General features: G+C 55.6%; 3 protein-coding genes across 8 annotated transcripts; 2 read left to right on the top strand and 1 right to left on the bottom strand.

The window, feature by feature from the left end:
- Positions 1 to 454: 454 nt before the first annotated feature.
- Positions 455 to 4760, bottom strand: ABHD14B (abhydrolase domain containing 14B). The gene is made up of 4 exons (XM_055557434.1): positions 4662 to 4760; positions 3328 to 3656; positions 1871 to 2112; positions 455 to 1512 (listed from the first exon to the last, which is right to left on the bottom strand). The coding sequence occupies exons 2-4, from the start codon at positions 3536 to 3538 to the stop codon at positions 1333 to 1335; spliced, it is 633 nt and encodes a 210-aa protein (XP_055413409.1). The 5' UTR covers positions 3539 to 3656; positions 4662 to 4760; the 3' UTR covers positions 455 to 1332.
- Positions 4226 to 12672, top strand: ABHD14A (abhydrolase domain containing 14A). Of its 5 annotated transcripts, XM_055557428.1 has the most exons (7): positions 4226 to 4515; positions 4905 to 4947; positions 5628 to 5910; positions 8197 to 8414; positions 8579 to 8694; positions 10151 to 10386; positions 10599 to 12672. In XM_055557428.1, exons 4-7 carry the CDS (start codon positions 8215 to 8217, stop codon positions 10779 to 10781), a joined length of 735 nt encoding a protein of 244 aa, XP_055413403.1. In that variant the 5' UTR covers positions 4226 to 4515; positions 4905 to 4947; positions 5628 to 5910; positions 8197 to 8214; the 3' UTR covers positions 10782 to 12672. The 5 variants fall into 5 exon arrangements, with proteins under 5 accessions (XP_055413403.1, XP_055413406.1, XP_055413405.1 ...); XM_055557431.1 differs by lacking the exon at positions 4905 to 4947 and having other exon boundaries at positions 4226 to 4491; positions 5735 to 5910; XM_055557430.1 differs by lacking the exon at positions 4905 to 4947 and having other exon boundaries at positions 5735 to 5910.
- A 367-nt stretch (positions 12673 to 13039) lies between these two features.
- ACY1 (aminoacylase 1) lies at positions 13040 to 17978 on the top strand. Of its 2 annotated transcripts, XM_055557424.1 has the most exons (15): positions 13040 to 13155; positions 13536 to 13651; positions 14482 to 14546; positions 14638 to 14742; positions 15076 to 15170; positions 15429 to 15505; positions 15594 to 15683; positions 15784 to 15840; positions 16186 to 16259; positions 16345 to 16394; positions 16518 to 16662; positions 16745 to 16813; positions 17395 to 17474; positions 17575 to 17635; positions 17719 to 17978. In XM_055557424.1, exons 2-15 carry the CDS (start codon positions 13558 to 13560, stop codon positions 17881 to 17883), a joined length of 1227 nt encoding a protein of 408 aa, XP_055413399.1. In that variant the 5' UTR covers positions 13040 to 13155; positions 13536 to 13557; the 3' UTR covers positions 17884 to 17978. The 2 variants fall into 2 exon arrangements, with proteins under 2 accessions (XP_055413399.1, XP_055413400.1); XM_055557425.1 differs by lacking the exon at positions 14638 to 14742.
- The last annotated feature ends 704 nt before the right edge of the window (positions 17979 to 18682 follow it).

The following is an 18682-nucleotide window of genomic DNA, read 5'->3' as shown; positions in this document are numbered from 1 at the left end:
CTGAGAGCGGTGTGACCCGGTGCACCCGCCCCGTGATTCCCCCCAAAGCTACCCCCAGAATTCCTTTTTGGGCCAGGGTCGCGGTGTAGTTGAGTACTCGACTAGAGAAGGGATAAGAGTAGGCGGGGGGAGCTGGGCGGTTCCCAAGCTCTCGCTTTCCCCGCACGGCGCCCCAGGCCGACGCGCCCCCTGGGACTCAAATCTACCTCCCCTTCTCTGTAATCGGCTCAGCCTGGTCCCACTGACCTCCACCTCCCCTACAGCTGAGTCTCTTGGCACCTGGGTGTGTGGGGGTGGGGAGGGGAATCCAATCTCCCTTCCCCTCCATCTGGCCCGGTGGACAAAGGGCAGGGGGACCATCTGGTCCCGCCAGGGTGGGGGAGGGGCTCGCAGTGGCGGTCCCCAAGGGACGGGGGAGGGGCGGCGCTCTGGAGACAGCGAGAGCCTGCGGGTCTAGTTGCATCACTTTATTTCACAGACCTTCACTCTCGGTCTCCCCACCAACCAAACCTCAGAGCAGGAAACTAGCTAGGCCGAGATGACCCAGGCCTGGGGAGCTGTGGAGCACCCAGCTGGGAGATCTGAGGGTCGAAGTGGTGCCCCCCCTCCTCCTTTGGGAGCATTTGTGATCCGGGGCCAGCTGCAACCTGTGGGTTAGTGAAGTTCAGAGCTAGCCATACCCTAACCCTGGTAGAGGGTCTCCTGCAAGGGCTGGCCTCGTGGGATCCCTGCCTTCCCAGACATGGGGTGCTGCCTGGTTGGGGAGGGCAGAATGTGCCTGTGTAAGTACTTGTGTGGTGGCAGAGTATGTGTGTGTGTCTGTGCGTGCAATGCAACGCTGCCTTGAGTGTCAGCTCAGAGCTGTGTGTACGGCCCAGTGAAGGGTCATATTTGGGAACATAGATGACTCTAATGTGTAAGTATGCATGTGTGTATGTATATTTTTGTGGCCTAAGAGGCGGAGTTAGGGGCTGCGCTACCTAACAGAGCAGCCAAAGGAGGAGGTGGTAGGTGGGGAGAAGCTGGGCAGAGCAGAAGGAATGCAAGCTAATCAGGAAAACTTATAGGAGAAGTTCATCTAATGGGTTACCCTCCACCAGATTATGTCCCTTGATTCCTGAAATTTTTTTCCTCTTGATTTCACCTCTTCAGCCTGTCCTTGCAAGAGAAAGAAGAGGAAAAGACAGACCCTAAAAGAAAACAACCCAGATAGACAGACATACCTGTTGCAATGTACAGGACGAGAAGGAACCCACAAAGGGAAGGAGAGAGAATGAGCAAGAGCGAGACCAGGGCAGGCAAGCGGCCCACCCCCATCAGCAGGGCTGCTCCTCATGCTAGCCCCTGCAGGAAATCCAGCAGCCCTGTATGCCACTCCTCGGGTTTGTCAAGGTAACAGGGGTGCCCCGCCCCCTCCATGACCAACACCCGGTGGTTGGGCAGCTGCTTCAGGTGCTCAAAGCTGGTCTGACCCATGGGGTCTTGGTCTCCATAAACGATAAGAACTGATGCCTAGAGAAAAAAAGGAGGCAGAGTCAACAGGGACCTGCCATTCCAGACCCAGCCTCCTAGAGATAGCTCCAGCCCTCCCCATCACTTTGGTCTCTCCCTGGGGTCACTGCAAATGATGGGGAGAGAAAAGCTGGCCCAGTGAAGGGGTCATATGGAAAGGCATAAATTTGTGTCTGTCCCAGTACGCAGCATGGGGCTTGGCATAGTAATCTGCTGTCAGCTTACCCCAAGGGTAGAGATTGGTGGTTCAACTCATCTCAGAAACTACCCCTTTGGTTACCCAGCCCCCCCCCTCCCGAGGCCCCAGGATGGACTCTTGTTCCTGGCAGGGGCATCTCAGCCTCCCACACAGGGGTACCTTCACTCTGGCATAGTCGGCAGCATTGATTTTGTCAGTGCAGATGGGGGCCACTGGCACGTAGCCCCGGAGCTGGGAGCCTGGGGCCGTGAGGAAGGGCAGGGAGTACATGCCACTCAGTGATGGGCTGATCACGACTGGGGGGCCCAGATCCAAAGCATCCACCACAGCTGCCAGGAAGCTGCTGGGGACCAGCTCCCCAATAGGGGCAGGTGCTTTTGCTTCCTTGGAGTGCCCCAGACCTGCAGGGATTCAGGTGTGGGAGAGACAAAGGTGGTGAGTAGGATGACAGCAGAGAGATGGTCCCTTCCTCCAGAAAGCCCTCCTAGGTCAAGCTCTGTGTCAGGTTCCTGCAACATGCATGCAGTTATTCCTACAGAAACCTAGGTCTGTCGTACCTGTGGCAACCATAAGGCATTTCCCTCCATGTTTGTGCCCACCTACACCAGAACAGTGTCCTCAAAGAATCAGGCTCTGAAGCCCCACATGGCTGGATCCAAGTCCCAGTGATCCACTTACTATGTAACCCTGGGAAAGTGCCCTTAGCCCTCTCTCCGCTGTTCACTTTCCCCATCTGTTAAAAGGAGGTAACGAAAGTATCTGCTATTTGAGATTGTTGTGAAAATTAAATGAGTTAACTGCTTCAGAGGCAGCTGTCCCAGGGCTGGCAGGGTAAATGCCCTCCAGGATGGGATGAGGGGTGGTCTGCACACATATCTCCCCTCTGTTAGTCAGTCCCTACCTTCTGCAGAAGGATTAGTTCATGGCCTTGGCTTGGAAGTTCAGCCCAACCCACTGTCAGAACCAATCCTGTCCTGTCCTGGAGGCCCGCCCTTGGGCACTGAAACCATACCAGCCATGGCCAGAGATGGAAGCAGGTCGGCCATGCTGCCCCTTTCACACTTGGCACCGTGGGCTTGGGCCTGCCAGTTGAGGTTATGACTGGTGGTCTGGCGCTGCCCTTCCCTCCTCAGGACCTAACTTAGGGCTTTGTGGGTGGGATCATGACCAAGGGCTTAGCCACCCCCAAAGGTGCCAGGGGACACTCCTTAGGGCTTCCAACAGAGCCAGTGGTTACAGCTCTTTCAAAACATTTTACTTGCCATCAGCTGAGTACTAATTATTCTGTGTTACATACTGGTCACATACTCACATGGAGCATCTCAGTCCATTCTCATTAAAACCGTCCTCCAGAATGGGTGTGGTTATCTCTCATTACAAATAAAGAAACAGGCTCAGAGACACTGAGACACTGCACCAAGCAACACAGATGCAGCTGGGCAGTGTCCAGACCGTATCTGGATGGACTAGAGAAGCCTGAAGGCCTTGTAGTGTGCACTCTGACCTGTCCAGCTCAGGGATCAGCCTGGCTACATCCCCCCAGTCCCCCAGCCCCAGGTCCCCGGTGAGGCCCCCACAACCCCTATCCAGAAGCCTGCCCCCGCCCCCCGAGTTACCTGGCAGGTCAATGGCCACAGCCCGGTAGCCAGCCTGGGCCAGCCTGTGCAGCGTGCCCAGGTTCTGCCAGGTCTCGGAGGAGAAGCGTATGCCATGCAACAGCAGCACGGAGAAGCGGGCGGCCTGCCCACCGCTAGGGAGAGCCTCTCGGAAGAAGAGGCTCTGGCCCTGCACCTGGATGGTGCCCTCGCGCTGCTCCATGCCCGCCATACCTGCTGCTGTGCTGGTGCCACAGAACACCCTGCCCACGTGGAGCAAGGAGGCTGCCCGGAGGGCACGGGTCTCTCCTGCAGCAGCAAAGGAGGCTCCCAGATCTCTAGGCGCGCGCCTTGGATGAGGAAAACATAGGTGTTATTTCTGCTTCTGCCACTACCTAATTGCCTTAGTTTCCTCATCTGAACTGTGGGACATGAACGTCCACCTCAAGAATGTATGAGTTTAAAAAATACCAAAAAACTGATAATTGAGTGTGCCTGCCTTTGGAAAGAATTCAATACATGGGGCTCCCATTACAATTATTGTTCCCATTGTTATTATCCTTTCCTACCTTTGGGGATAATACAATAGAACTTAGCTCCTAGGTGGTGAAAGTGAAGTCTCTCAGTCCTGTCCAACTCTTTGGGACCTCACGGACTGTAGCCTACCAGGCTCCTCTGTCCATGGGATTTTCCAGGCAAGAGTACTGGAGTGGATTGCTATTTCCTTCTCCAGGGGAATCTTCCCAACCCAAAGATCGAACCTGGGTCTCCCGCATTGTAGACAGACGCTTTACCGTCTAAGCCACCAGGGAAGTCCTAGGTGGTAGATAGGATTACATGAAGCCAGGCGTGTAAAACACTCCCTGTGCCTGGCACACAGTAAGCATAGTAAACGTATCAACAGTAAGTAGCTAACTGTTCTGCTTATCAGCCTTTTCCTCTTCCAGGCACTGCTATAGGTCATGGATTGGCACCGCAGACCCAAGGGAGTCGGGGCTGGAGTGAAAAAAAAATCTATTTTCCGGAGCCGGAAACCGGAGCGCTGAGCGGGGAAAAGCTTTGGAGTTCCGGCCCACGAAGCCCGCGAGGTGCTCAGCGCGCTGCCCGCTGAGGCCCAACACACGGTCGCCGAGGCCAGGCGCGGTCTCCGGCACCGCCACCTCTGGCTCTGTCCCCTCCGACGAGGTCGGTTGTGGATCGCAGGGTCTGGTAAGGTGCATGCAAAAGCCGAAGGGGGCTGACCCTAGTAAGGGGGCCTGGGGAGCCAAGATAAGAAGAGGAGAAACTTTGCGGTGGGTGGGGGTGGGGTCTAACTAGAGAAAGGAAGAGAGGGTTGGAGGGCGCAGGATAGGTACCTGGGGAGCTGCGCGAGGCGGCAGGCGAGTGAAGGCGGCGACTCGGGCCGGGGCGCGGAAGCAGGGAAGGGGCTGGTGCGGGGAAGGAGGGAGGTGGCCCGCCGGAGGGCGGGGGCTGGGCCGTGCTCCAGGGCGCCCGCTTGTGGCGGCAATCCGTCGCAGGGAGGTGGGTGCTGCTATGCTAGACCCATCTTCTCACAGCGGTCTTGGTTTCCCCATGCCCCTCGACCGCATGTACCCCAGACTGGATCGGACGGACCCAGAGACCCTGAGCAACCTGCCCGAGGTGCATATGGTTTATCTTGAGAGGAAGTGTTCCTTTGGGGCCTCATCGCTCCTGCTCCCTCCCCACTCCCCCCCTCACCCCGCCTCCATCCCCTGCCTGGGCTGCCCAAGCCCAGAGTTTTCAATCTGGAACACATATGGAAGCCAGACTGATTAGAATGCGAAGTTTTGCCAATGTCTGGCCTTGATCGATTTCCCAGCTGCCCTGAGCATATTTCCTTGCCTGTAGAATGGGTGTGATGCTGTGTGTTCAACCTCCCATCCTCCCTGTTCCAGGCCTGGCCACACAGGCTAGGGACAGGTCAGATGTTGGTCACATGTCACTAACCAGGATAGATGACTTATAGAGACATGAAGGAGCCTAGAGGCCACCAGGGCTCTGGCTGAGTGCGTGCATGTGTGTGTGTGTGTGTGTGTGTGTGTGTGTGTGTGTATTTGCAGGGGTCAGGGAAGTGGCTGACCAGAGACCTGGGGCTGCTTCAAAACAATACTAATATCTGGCAGTTACACAGTGAAGCTTCCATTCCAGACATTAGGTCCTTAAGACAACCCTCTGCAGTGGTGACAACCCTTGGTGGGCCTAAAGACAACCCTTATCCTTAACCCTACCATACAGACCAGAGACTAAGGGTGGAGACACGCTGGTGGGAAGAAGTCGGGTGACTTCTCTTTATGTTCCAGCTCTCAGGCCGAAAAACAACCTGGAAAATCTGGACAGTGGGAAGTGGGGCCGGGCCTCTGTGCTTTGGGGTGCCTCTCCCCAGTGTCCCTTCCAACTTGGCTGCCAGGCGCGGGACTGAGACCGTGGACTGCGCAAGCGCACTGAGGCTCTCCGCCACCTAGTGACCGCAGCGGCCCGCAGAGTGGTGGAAGCAGCGCCAACGTCGCGGCGCCGTTTGACTGCTGGTTGCATCCGAGCAGAGCCCGCCCAACGGTGGCGGGTCCAGTCATCCCTGTTGGCCCGGTAAGTGTCCCCGGGGAGTGAGGCCAGCAGGTTGCCCGGGGCGGGCCATTCTTGCCCCGCCCCTTGCTCCGGGAGCCCTGGGGCAGAGTCCTGCCGGAGGGGCCGCGCTGGGGCAGCCAGTGTGCTTATGTTCCTTTGTCACGTGTGTGCACCCGCTCAGTTGTTGGCAGGGTGTTCTTGAGGGCTTGGGTGTCTGTGTGCGTGTGATGTGTGTCAGTTTCTCTGTGTGCCTGCGCTGGGGGGCAGTATGTCAGTCTATCTGCCCGCTTGTGTCTGTGTATGTCTACCATGAGTATTTCTGTGTGCTGTGTGGCTTCAAGGGTGTATATCTACCTGTATGTATGTGTATTTCTGAAGCTCTGTGTTTCGGTGTCTGCCTGCCTGTACCTCCAAGTACACGTTCTTGTGTACGTGTGTAGTTTTAGGATTGTGTGCTTGAGATATGAGGGTCTGCATATGATTTTATTTTATTTTATTTTGCATATGATTTTAAAAGCGTGTGTGTGTGTGTGTGTGTACCTGTGCGTCTGCCTTCCTGATAACTGATGTATGTGTGATTTTGAGGGTGTATTTCAAGGTATCAATTGTACACAGGCCCATGCATGCGCAAGGAGGCTGTGTGTCCATGCAGGGACAAGCCTGTACAAAGGAAAAGTGTTTGGGGACAAGAGTTTGTGTGCATGTCTGTATACCTGTGTCATTGTTGAAACGTATGCCGAGGACCTCATGTGGGTACAGTGCCTCCCCTCCCCCTCTTCCATCTCTGTAGCATACTGTTGCCTAGTGCCCCAGCTGCCTGGGTTGCCATAGCAACGGCTGCAGTCCCATCCCTCCCTACCTGGAGAGGTGCCCCAGTGCCCCAGGCCCACCACAGGAGAGGTTCAGCGTGGATGTTCTGCTTGGTGGGAACCTAGGCTTATGTGCTGGATGTTTGCATCTGAGGCTGGTGGTGGGCAGAAAGAAGAGAGGAGTGTATTCTTCCTCCACGCAGCTCCTGGTTCTGCTCCAGAGGGGCTGCCACTGCCCAGTCACCACCTGACCCTGGAGACTGGGGCTGGGGGCTTGGGAAACATCCCCAAAACTTCTGGGAGAGGTGGGTAGGGTCCAAGGCGATTCCCCAGCTCAGATCTAGGGCCAGTGCCCAGCGGGCACTCAAATAAAGACATGTTCACTGGAATCCAGGAACAAGGATTCCTAGACCCAAAAAATGATGATAGGCTAGCCCTTGGTCAGGCCCCCTGTATTATTGAAATCTCACAGAAGGCTTGGGAGAGCAGCTGCAAGGTTATTTTCTCCATTTGACTGACAAACAAGGTACACAGCCAGGAATTGGCAGAGGAGTCTCAAAGTCAGGGCTGACTGCTCTGGGTGTGGGTCCTGAGGTCTGTCTTCTGGGCTGGCAAAGACTCAGACTGGAGGAGTCCATGAAACAGGTCACTTGGCATGAAAGCTGGGGGGTAGGAGGCATTTGTCGCTCCAGCCTCCTGCTGCCCTTTCCATTTGTAAGTGTGCCATGCTTCTTGCTAGCCCTGTACTCAGGCCTAGGCACTTCCTCCATCAGGGATATTCTCCATGAGTTCTCTTCCCACTTAATATCAGTTGGGGTAGAACATTAAATATTCCCATCACATTCTGATTTCAGCATTATTGTATGCAGTCTGATAAACAGAACCATTTGCAAATATGCCCTTAGTGGGACGTTGCTTTGCCCTTTGATGTCTTTCACCTTTGATGACCCTCACCCCTCCAACCAACAGTTCATCCATTACCTCCCAGCCCCAGTTTCCTTCTTGGCAAAATTAGTGTGGCCTGGTAGTTGGGAGCCCAGCCCTGGGCTCAAGGGTCAGTTCTGCTACTTGCTACTCTGCACATCGGGCAAGAGAATCTACCTCTCCGAGCTTAAGTTTGCTCCTTTATAAGACACCTATCATCATATCTGTTCCCTAGCGTTCTTGTGTGGATTCATGAGTCATTACATGTGAAGGGCCTAGCACAGGGATTGGCTGTTGTAAGTCCTTAATGAATGGAAGTGGTTTTAGCTGGTACAGGGATGGTGGTGGCCACTGATGCCAGGGGGACATTTCAGATGCTCCTCACACTTATGGGGTATCTGAGCCCTTGCCCTGGCATGTGGAGTACTTGGGTGTGAACCCTCAGACACTTGCCCAGAGCAGAGGAAAGGGCAAGGGCTGAGCTTTTCCTCTGCTGGGAACTCCTAGGTGGGATTTGAGGGGGTTTTGTGGGGGCTCAGCTCTACCCTCTTCTCCATCTCCTCTTCTCCTCCAGACTGTGGCACAGACCTCCATGAGCCGGTCCCAGGTTGCCCTGCTGGGCCTGGGCCTGGGCCTGCTATTCATGCTGCTGCTATATGTGGGGCTGCCAGGACCACCTGAGCAGACCTCCTGGCTCTGGGGAGACTCCAATGTCACGATCCTGGCTGGTCTCACCCCTGGCAGCTCCCCCATTTTTTACCGTGAGGTGCTCCCATTCCACCGGGCCCACAGGTAGGTGCTTACCCTAGGGTGGAGTAGAAGGACTAGGCCCAAGGAGCGTACCCATGTGGGACCCCCCCAGCTCAACTCCAAGTGCTCAGGGCCTGGGATGGTGGTGGGAGAAGCCTTGGAAGAAAGAACCCCCAGGACACACACACTCCCCTGTGTGCCCACAGGGTGGATGTGGTGCTGCTCCACGGAAAGGCCTTTAGCTCCCGGACGTGGGAGCAGCTGGGCACGCTGCAGCTGCTGGCACAGAGGGGCTACCGGGCTGTGGCCCTTGACCTTCCAGGTGAGCCCCCGCCCCTGGGTCCAGGGAGGTAACAGGCAGCAGGGACAAAGGGACAGAATGCCAGAGGATAGACCTGGAGGGGTAGGAAGGCCCTGAGGTATGGGTGGGGAGCATCTGGACCCCAGGGTCTAGACAGGCAGTGGCAAGTCACAACACAAAGGGACAACACAGAAAGCTCTGTGTTTATTTTCTACCTTGAAAACCATGGTGTGGATTGTTGTATGTCACAGAGCACTTAGAAACACGACCTTAAAATAAAAGAAACATTACCTGCCTCACAAAAGATCACATGGGGAGAGCTCACTGTACTTTTTATGACAGTGTAGGTAGCTTTATGTCTTTTTCAGCTATACAAATGATTTTTTGCTGTTATTCTTGTCATTAAAAAATCAACCAAGAGTGACCCCTCTCAGAGACCCATGCCACTTCTCTTTCCCTGTCACTTCTCAAAGCAGTTTGAGGGTGCCAGATCCTCTTTGGGTGCTTTTAGATCTAGAGACGCAGGGTTATGTGGTGGGGGTTGTAAACATGACTGGTGTCCTGCCTGCTTAGCGAGCCTCTCTGCAACCTGGTTTTCTTCCCCTCTGCCGTGTCTCATGGGTCATGTCAGGAACTGTAACCCTCCCTTATCCTAATGTGTGTCATTGGAGGGATGAACAGGTTTCATTTGGCCACCCTTCTACCGGTGGCTGTGTAGGCTGGTTTAGAGTTTTCAGTGTCAGTCAAAATGCTCAAGTAAGGAAGCTGAAGCGTCTTTGGGCATGCCTCTTCTTTTCTTTTTTTTCATTGCTTATTTTATTTTTTGACCACGCCACACAGCATATGGGATCTTAGGTCCCTAACCAGGGATGGAATCTATGCCCCCTGCATTGGAAACACAGAGTGTTAAGCACTAGACCACCAGGGAGGCCCCTGGACATGCTTCTTTGAGCATATGGGCAATAATTTCTGTAGGGTAGCCATCAGGGCAATTGATTTGTCACAGGACACACATTTAAAATTTCTTGACAAATATTATCTTACTCTCCAAAAATGCTATATGGATTTACTCTCCAATCAGTCATACATGAAAGTATCCATTTTCCTTCATCTTCCCTAACACTGTATTTTATCAATTTCTTTTTTTTTTTAATTTGACCGTGCTGGGTCTTAGTTGTGGCACACAGGATCTAGTTCTCTGGCCAGGGATTGAACCCAGGCCCCTTCCATTGGGAGCATAGGGTCTTAGCCACTGGACCACCAAGGAGGTCCCTATCAATCTTTAGTTTTGCCAGTATGATGAATGAAAGATGGTTTTCTTAACAGCCCTATCACCTTACAAAAACATAACTTCTGGGGATTTGGGGGTAGCAGATGTTATGTGCCACTGGTCCCCATCTCTTTGACCACTATGGTGAGCAGGAAGTCCTGACCACCTTCCCAGCCTGCCTCAGCTGGTGCCTTCTGCTGTTCCCAGGTTTTGGGAACTCGGCACCTTCAAAGGAGGCAAGCACAGAGGCAGGGCGGGCAGAGCTGTTGGAGCGAGTGCTGCAGGACCTAAATGTGCAGAACGCTGTGTTGGTGAGCCCTTCACTGAGTGGCCGCTATGCCCTGCCCTTCCTGATGCGAGGCCACCACCAGCTGCGCGGATTCGTGCCCATTGCACCTGCCTCCACCCAGAACTACACCCAGGAACAATTCCAGGCCGTGAAGGTATTGGGAGGAGGGTCTCTGAAAGTCCTGGCTTCCTGTCCCTGGCTTGGGTCATGGGGGGAAAATACATAGGTTGTACTTGGAGGACACATGGCCCCATCCTTGATCTGGATGGAAGAGATGGGGTGTATCGGGAAGATATCCTAAGGAGGTGGCTTGAGGGTCAGTCCCCCTCAGGCCCCAGGATCATGGCGCCTTGCCTTGCCCTGCAGACCCCGACTCTCATCCTGTATGGGGAGCTGGACCGCACCCTGGCTCGGGAGTCACTGCGGCAGCTCCGCCATCTGCCCAACCACTCCACGGTGAAGTTGCGCAATGCAGGCCACGCCTGCTACCTCCACAAGCCACAAGACTTCCACCTCGAACTTCTTGCTTTCCTTGACCATCTACTGTGAGCTCACCCACTGTCCAGGCCCCAGGCCTGGCTGGAACTTGGAGAGTCTGGACAAGTCCACACCAGGGCAGCAGCCCCTGTGATTAGAGGGTAGAGGCCAGAGGGCCAGACCCAGTCGGGACCTTTCATTTTATCTCAGAGGCACAATTAAAAAAAAAAACAAAAACATTTTTGTCATACCCGGGGAGTGACAGGTCCTGTTTGCTGGCATTGCTGCAGGTGGGGTGAGAGTTGGAGCCAAGTGTGGGACTGCTCGGGACGGAGAGCTGGAGGGATTGCTCCAGCAGCCTGAGAAGGCTGAGGACATAGGCTACTTACTAGATGGCCGCTGAGTGGCTAGTCTGTGACTCTGTTTCCTCATCAGTAAAATGGGCATGATGTAACACCTAGTTCAGAAAGTGGTTTTAGGATTGAATGAATCTGGGTAAGCAGAGCACTTGGCCACACAGGGCCGGCAGGTGGGACTGTCATTGAGAGGGGTCATTACTCCTGCTAAATGATCACTGGGATTGATGGGAAATCCAGGGTCTGGTGGCTGAGATGAGTGAATCAGGATGTAGGTTCCATGGCCAAAAGGGGCAGGATGTGTAGAGGAGGGGATGGGGAATGTGGTTTATCTTGTAATATAGTATTGGGGAGGGGGAAATTTCCCCCTCTCCAGATGTTGAGTTCTTGGCTGGACTAACAATAAAACTGACACAAAACAGATTAACAGGAGAAAAAGAAATTTTAGTTGTGTGCAAGGAGGTCTCATAGAAATGAGACCTAAGAAGTGACCAAAGCAGGCAGCTTTTATAGTTTTTAGACAAAGAATAAATTTGTGAGGACTTGACAGGACAAAAACATATTTTGGATGCTCAATTAGTAAAGAATCTATTAATAAACAGAGTTTGGGCTTGGGGGTAGTAAAAGAAGTAACAAAGTTGGTTATAGAGGCTTCTTGGCCTGCATTTCCTATCCCTGGAGATAAGGGTGTCCTATCTCCAGATTCAAGGAGTGTACCTTTCACCGAGATTTCTTTCCTGCTTTCAGGGAGACAGAAAGGAGGGTCAGAATGTCCCTCTGGCATTGGACATTTCTTAAGTGACTTTAATTCAAAATAATCAACATGCCAAGAAGAGCATTGCTGGTGAGCCAGCAAGTCTGCTTGTGTCTGGGAATATGTGGGTCAGCAGCTGAACATAAACCCAGGAGGGTTGGATGGACCTTACCCTACCTTCCTAGCCTGCCTCCCCTGTGCCCAGAGGTTGAAGTCTTCAACCCCGCCCCTCCCCAAGCTGAGTCACCCTCTGGAACAGAGGGTAGAACTGGCTGAGAGTACAGAGGACAGCCGGACACACTGTGTGCGGCCTGTGGGTGGCCAGTGGGACACCTGTGCCTCTTTGATCGTCCTTCTCCGGTGGCTGCAGAAGAGCCAAGGAAACTGGCCCAGGATCAGCAAAGAACGTGCCACACGTATGCTTCTGTGCAGTTTCCCACCTCTCCTGTCTACAGCGTCACGATTACATCCTCTCAGCGTGCCATCCTCTGTCACATCCACCATCTTACACTCACGTGGTCATACACAGTCACCCACTGACACACAGCTTTGCCCACACAGCGGCGCGATCACACAGGCGCTCATCCGTTCACTTATCGTCTGTGCCTGGCACGCCGTCCGTCTGCTCTGTGCCCTGCCAGGAACAGGATCCTGAGGGTACCTAGACCAGCTTCCTGGCGCTCACAGATTGTTAACCAGTAAACCTTTCCACACAGGGAGCGTTGAGGCCGTCAGGGAGGCCGTCCTTAAGGAGTTGAAGCGTGAAGAGGGGAGAAGTAGAGACTCGCGGGAGGGGGTTGTGGAGCAGGTGGGGACCAGCTCCAGCAAGACTTAGCGGGACTGAACCCTGAGAGCGAGGGGGCGCCCAAGCGGGCAGCTGCGACGTTTCCAGTTGGTGCCCGCCCTCTTCTTTTCTCGCCCAATCTGGAGGTTGCAGGAGGTGGGACCGGCTACCCTGAACCAAAGGCGGGGCGGGGGGCGTGCCCTGCTGGGCGGGACTGGGCTTGCAGGGGCGGGGTCAGCCAGGAGCTCGCCTCCGGGTGCGGGGAGGAGCTGGTGGCGGAGGCAGCCGCCCCGGGGCGGGCTCCTGACTCCCAGCCTCAGGTAACTGGTGGAGGCTGCAACCACTGGCGGGCGGGGACGGCCTGGCCGACTGGGCCTTAGAGTCTGGGACGGCCCTGATTCGCAGTCTTCGGTTCCGCCCTGCGAGGTCCGGCCACGTGGTGGGCGGACCAGGGCAGTTTTGATCCTGAGACCTCACAGGACCCTGAGTCCCGCCCAGAGTCCAGGGCGGACGCCAAGCGGCGATCGCGGGCCAAGACCAGCCAAGAGCGAGGTGGGGGGCCTTGGTGAGGGGTAGCGGGATCTGGAGCTCCCTGAAGTGAAATCCAGGCAATGGGGAAATTTCTTTTCGAGAAGGGCGGCGGGAGTCAACGTGTGGGTTCAAACGTGGCTCAGTTACTTTCTAGCTGTCTCTGAGCCTCTTTTTGCTTTTTCCTCTGTAATGTGTGCATTCAGAGGCATGAACTTCATGGGGCTCCTTGGGGGATTAAATAAGGAACTGTGTTGAAAGTGGCCAGCACAGCGCCTGAAACAGAATGGGGGCTCTGTAACGGGGGACGTCCGGGGAACCGCCCTGGGGAGGGGCGGCGTGCAGATGGAGTCCACCTGCGCCAGGTGCGGGGAGGAGTAGGCAGCCACTCGCTTTGCCCCCAGCTCACCACGGCAGGGCAGCGCCATGGCCAGCGAGGGTAGCGAGGGCGAGCACCCATCTGTGACGCTCTTCCGTCAGTACCTGCGCATCCGCACCCTCCAGCCCGAGCCGGACTATGGTGAGCACGCGGCGGTTTCAGGACCTGTGGCGGGGCTTCAGGGACGGGGACTGTGCTGTAAACCAGGCAGCAGCCTCTGTCACCCAGCTGAGCCTAAACTGCTGCCTCAGATGGCTCCTCCACTGCTCTAAGTCGTTCCCTGGGTCAACAGACTTAGCAGACCTTCTAGTCTGTGCTGCTCCAAAAGTTACAACCGGCGTTTAGATAAGAAAATCTTCTCCCTCACTCCCCAGGACTTGCGGTTGGGGAGGGGAAGCAGAGGCTCCCGGAAGTCTCCTGGGGTTGAACAAAGGCCGCAGCCCTTAAGGAATCAGGCTTGGTGCCAGATAACTGTGTACCTAGGTCCAGTCCACATCCCAGCTGGTGAGCCTTGTGTCTCTGAGTCAGTTTCCCCAAATTAAAAAAAAAAAAAAAAAAAAGTATTTATTTAGCTGTGCCAGGTCTTATTTGCCATATGTGGGAGCTTTCATTGCAGCATGTGGGGATCTAGTTCCCCTACCAGGGATGGAACCCGTGCCCCCTGCTTTGGGAGCCTGGAGTCTTAACCACTGGACCACCAGGGAAGTCCCTGTTTTCTCATGTTTAGGGAGGGTAAGGATGACACCTGCTTCTCACTCTGGACTTGCCACCTGGCCTTCCACAAAGGGTCACTGGCCAAGAAACATCTTCCTTGGGGACCGAGATGCAAAGGTCTCTTATGGATGAGGAATTGTGTGGAGGCCGGTGTCTGCTCCCCTCTCTGGATGTCCCCCGCCATCTCTGCCTGGGCCCGTGAGAGGTGAGGATGGGTGGGGAGGCAGAAGCGGCAGCCAGGCTCTCTGTGTCCCCAGGGGCAGCCGTGGCCTTCTTTGAGGAGAGAGCCCTCCAGCTGGGCCTGGGCTGTCAGAAAGTGGAGGTGAGCGTGCGGCGCTGCATGGGAAGGGGGAGGTGGGCCTGAAGCAGCTTCTCGCCCTGCACTGACGACCCCTCCTCCTGGCCCTCTCTAGGTGGCACCTGGCCGTGTAGTGACTGTGTTAACCTGGCCAGGCACCAACCCCAAACTCTCCTCCGTCTTGCTCAACTCCCATACAGATGTGGTTCCTGTCTTCCAGGTGTCTTGGGGGTGTGGGGGTGTGGGAACACAATGTCCCACAATGGAGCAACCCTTGTGGACAAAGTACAGACCCGCCCATTCAACTGCAGGGCGCCTGCAGTGCTGGTCCTGGCACAGACTTGACCGCATAGAGCATTACTCCACTCTGGCAGACTCTGCCCAGTAGCCATTCCGTGCCAGGGTGGGTTGGGGGCGCTGGCGGTGGAGGTGGGAGGCAGAGATGAGGGATGACGGCTGTCAGCAGCCCTCTTCAGGGCGGGACCACAGTTGAGCGAAGTAGGCCAATGACTACATTTGGGGCTTGGGTCCGTCTTCCTGCCCATGCCCCCAGGAATATTGGAGTCATGATCCCTTTGAGGCCTTCAAGGATGCAGACGGCTACATCTACGGCAGGGGCGCCCAGGACATGAAGTGTGTCAGCGTCCAGTGAGTGTCCTTCATTCCCAGCTTCCTCACGGAACCCAGGTGTGACTGGACAACCGCAAGGCCAAGGAACATCTTGACCCCTTACCTTGGGTGGGAATTCCTGCTATGACCATTGCCTGGATGGGGAGATGGGGACAGAGACTTGCTGGAGTCACCTGCTAGGCTGTGGTGGAGCAGGGCCCAAGGCTCCAGCCTGCCTGCTCAAGCATCTCATGGCTCCCCCCAGCACCCAGCTTACACCCTCTCCCTGCCCCTCAGATACCTGGAGGCTGTGAGGAGGCTGAAGGCTGAAGGCCACCATTTCCCCAGAACCATCCACTTGACCTTTGTGCCAGGTAGGAGTGGCTGGTGGGGGCCACCTTCAGGGGCAGGGAGAGCGTGTTGGGGTACCCACCCTGTCTCACATTCTTGCTGCCTTTACAGATGAGGAGATTGGGGGTCACCAAGGCATGGAGCTGTTTGTGAAGCGGCCTGAGTTCCAGGCCCTGAGGGCTGGCTTTGCCCTGGATGAGGGTGAGCAGGGTGGCAGGCCGCTGAGCAGCCAGCAGAGGGTAGGGAGGCCGCTAGTGGAGGCTGGGCCACTCCACCCTCTGAACCGCCTTTTCCTCCTCAGGCCTGGCCAACCCCACTGACGCCTTCACTGTCTTTTACAGTGAGCGGAGCCCCTGGTGTGAGTATGCACTTGGAGGGTGGGGATCACTGTGCAGATGGGAGGCAGGGCCACAAGGGACAGGGGTCCATCCGCCCAGGGCTCCCCAGCACGCTGGGGCCTGAGTAGGCCTTGAACCCAGGGCCTCTGCCTCCCAGCCCCTTCCTACTCCGGCGTCTCTTTCCTGAGCTTGAGTGGAGGCCCTAACCGTGGGCAGAAACCGCTCTACCCTGTGCATTCGGAGGGTGACGGAGCCCTGCCTGAGGAGTTTGGAAGGAGGTGGAAGGCCATGGGCCCATCTCAGGGCTGGTTGCTTTTCCAACCTGTCCCATTCTGAAGCCACCCCCTTCCCCCTGCCTCTCCCAGGGGTGCGGGTCACCAGCACTGGGAAGCCAGGCCATGGCTCGCGATTCATCGAGGACACAGCAGCGGAGAAGCTGGTGTGTGGCCCACGGGGAGGGAGTGTGGGAGTTCCCGAGGCTCTGTCCTGGGGCCCCTGTCACATGTCACCTCACACTTTCCTAGCACAAGGTTGTGAGCTCCATCCTGGCTTTTCGGGAGAAGGAGAGGCAGAGGTGAGGCAGCCTGGGAAAGGGCACAGGGCTCTGGGAGGTCATGCAAGGGAGGAGGTGGGGTTAAGCCACCTTTTTATCTGTTCCTCCTCCTTGCTGCCGGCTGTCCCTGTCCCCTCACCACAGGCTGCAGTCAGACCCTCAACTGAAGGAGGGGGCTGTGACCTCCGTGAACCTGACTATCCTAGAGGGCGGCGTGGCCTATAACGTGGTACCTGCCACCATGAGTGCCAGCTTTGACTTCCGTGTGGCCCCGGATGTGGACCTGAAGGTGCCACCTCCACCTGGGTTTGGAGGAGGGAGCCTGGGTCCTCAGCCCAGTCCTCGGGGTCAGCTTACCTCCCTTCTCTTAGGCTTTCGAGGGGCAGCTGCAGGACTGGTGCCAGGCAGCTGGCGAGGGGGTCACCTTCGAGTTTGCTCAGGTATGGACGGGGGCGCCTATGATGGGGGAGTCATAGGAGCTGGGGAGACTGGGTTTGCTGCGTGTCGCTGTACACTTGGTATGCCTGCATACATCCTGACATTTCTTTAGCCGTGAGAGACATGTTTGATTAACCAACAAGCATTAGTTGTAGAGGCCACTGTTAGGTGCTGGGGAACACTGGTGAGTGGAATTAAACAGTTTTTGCCCTCAGTTCTTACAGCATGAAGAGAGAAATAGACATAAGTCAAATAATTATTTTATATAAGTATGGACACATGTGATCCAGGAAAGGGTGGGATCTTATACTGTGTGGACTTGTAATTGGAGTCTTTGACCAGACTGAGGTCTGGGACCACCTTCTTGAGCAAGGGGCACTTGGGCTAGGATCTGAGGATGGAGGACAGAGGTCCTTGGCCTGTGGCCTTTGAAGGACTGAAAAAGGGCCTGTTGCTGGACTGGCCAGCTGGATGTCTGGGTAGGTGCATGGGGGTGTGTCCTGTGCCAGGCACAGCTTACTCTATGAAGAATAGGGCAAGATGCCCAGACTCTGTCCTGATCCTGCCATCCTTCTCCCCACAGAAGTGGACAGAGCCCCAAGTGACACCTACTGATGACTCAGACCCTTGGTGGGCAGCATTTAGCGGGGCCTGCAAAGACATGTGAGCACGCTGGCCAGCCCTCCTCTCCCCTTCCCCTCTCTTCCACCTTCCTTTGCTCCTTCAATCCTTCCCTTGCCCTCCCTGCTTCCACATTCACCAGGAACCTCACTCTGGAGCCAGAGATCTTCCCCGCTGCCACGGACAGCCGCTATCTTCGCGCGGTGAGCTGCTCGTGGGAGGGTGGGCACTGGAGTGGTTCCTGGGTGCTGGCCTTCCCCCTAATAGCTCCCCTCATTCCCTGCAGGTAGGGGTCCCAGCTCTGGGCTTCTCACCCATGAACCGCACACCCATACTGCTCCACGACCACGATGAACGGCTGCACGAGGCCGTATTCCTCCGTGGGGTAGACATATATACTCGGCTGCTGCCTGCCCTGGCCAGTGTGCCGGTTCTGCCCAGTGAAAGCTGAGCCCTGTGCAGTCCAACCTCCACCCTGGACCACTGCCAAGGAGCCCTCTTCCCTCCTGCCCTACAATAAAGTCTCTGTGGACTGGGGCCACTCCGAAGTACTAACAGCAAGGATGTTCATGGAACAGGGTTTCAAAGATAACAACTACTTCAGAGATGAGGGACCATACACCACACGCCACACCCATTGCCCCAGTATATCAGTAACTACTTTTGAGCCTCCCAATACCCCAAGTGACCACCATACTCAAATGGTGGACAACAAATGACCACCATACTCAAAAGCTAGTCTTGAGGACCTAGTGTGACTGAATGGCGCTTCACTGGCTACTCTGAGGACTAAGACAGCAGGCTAAACAGCTGATCTAGGGGGCAGAGAAGACAGCACAGTCATACAAGATAGCGCCACCATTGCTTGGCCTCCTGGGGGCCCGTTCAGTAGTGAATGCTGCCCAAGCCTGCTGCTAAGTCGCTTCAGTCGTGTCCGACTCTGTGCGACCCCATAGACGGCAGCCCACCGGGCTCCCCCGTCCCTGGGATTCTCCAGGCAAGAACACTGGAGTGGGTTGCCATTTCCTTCTCCAATGCGTGAAACTGAAAAGGGAAAATGAAGTCACTCAGTTATGTCCATCTCTTAGCGACCCCATGGACTGCAGCCTACCAGACTCCTCCATCCATGGGATTTTCCAGGCAAGAGTACTGGAGTGGGGTGCCATTGCCTTCTCTGGCCCAAGCCTGCTAGGAACCTGGAAATCCTCAGGCCAGAGTGCAGAATTCCCCTTTCTTCTGGGTAAGCTTGA

Source organism: Bubalus kerabau, chromosome 20 (genome assembly GCF_029407905.1).
Source record: "Bubalus kerabau isolate K-KA32 ecotype Philippines breed swamp buffalo chromosome 20, PCC_UOA_SB_1v2, whole genome shotgun sequence".
NCBI lineage: Eukaryota > Metazoa > Chordata > Mammalia > Artiodactyla > Bovidae > Bubalus > Bubalus kerabau.
This window is presented reverse-complemented; position numbering and strand designations above follow the sequence as displayed.

What these genes read in the sequence shown, in the direction of transcription:
- ABHD14A (XM_055557431.1), top strand. Translation starts at nt 8,215, where the DNA reads ATGAGCCGGTCCCAGGTTGCCCTGCTGGGCCTGGGCCTGGGCCTGCTA. An exon ending in TGTGGCCCTTGACCTTCCAG is followed by an intron (nt 8,695 to 10,150) that starts GTGAGCCCCCGC and finishes TGCTGTTCCCAG; the next exon opens with GTTTTGGGAACTCGGCACCT. An exon ending in AACAATTCCAGGCCGTGAAG is followed by an intron (nt 10,387 to 10,598) that starts GTATTGGGAGGA and finishes CTTGCCCTGCAG; the next exon opens with ACCCCGACTCTCATCCTGTA.
- ACY1 (XM_055557424.1), top strand. Translation starts at nt 13,558, where the DNA reads ATGGCCAGCGAGGGTAGCGAGGGCGAGCACCCATCTGTGACGCTCTTC. An exon ending in ATGTGGTTCCTGTCTTCCAG is followed by an intron (nt 14,743 to 15,075) that starts GTGTCTTGGGGG and finishes CCATGCCCCCAG; the next exon opens with GAATATTGGAGTCATGATCC. An exon ending in TGGCTTTGCCCTGGATGAGG is followed by an intron (nt 15,684 to 15,783) that starts GTGAGCAGGGTG and finishes TTTCCTCCTCAG; the next exon opens with GCCTGGCCAACCCCACTGAC.
- ABHD14B (XM_055557434.1), bottom strand. Translation starts at nt 3,538, where the DNA reads ATGGCGGGCATGGAGCAGCGCGAGGGCACCATCCAGGTGCAGGGCCAG. An exon ending in TGTGGCCATTGACCTGCCAG is followed by an intron (nt 2,113 to 3,327) that starts GTAACTCGGGGG and finishes GAATCCCTGCAG; the next exon opens with GTCTGGGGCACTCCAAGGAA. An exon ending in CCGACTATGCCAGAGTGAAG is followed by an intron (nt 1,513 to 1,870) that starts GTACCCCTGTGT and finishes TTTTTTCTCTAG; the next exon opens with GCATCAGTTCTTATCGTTTA.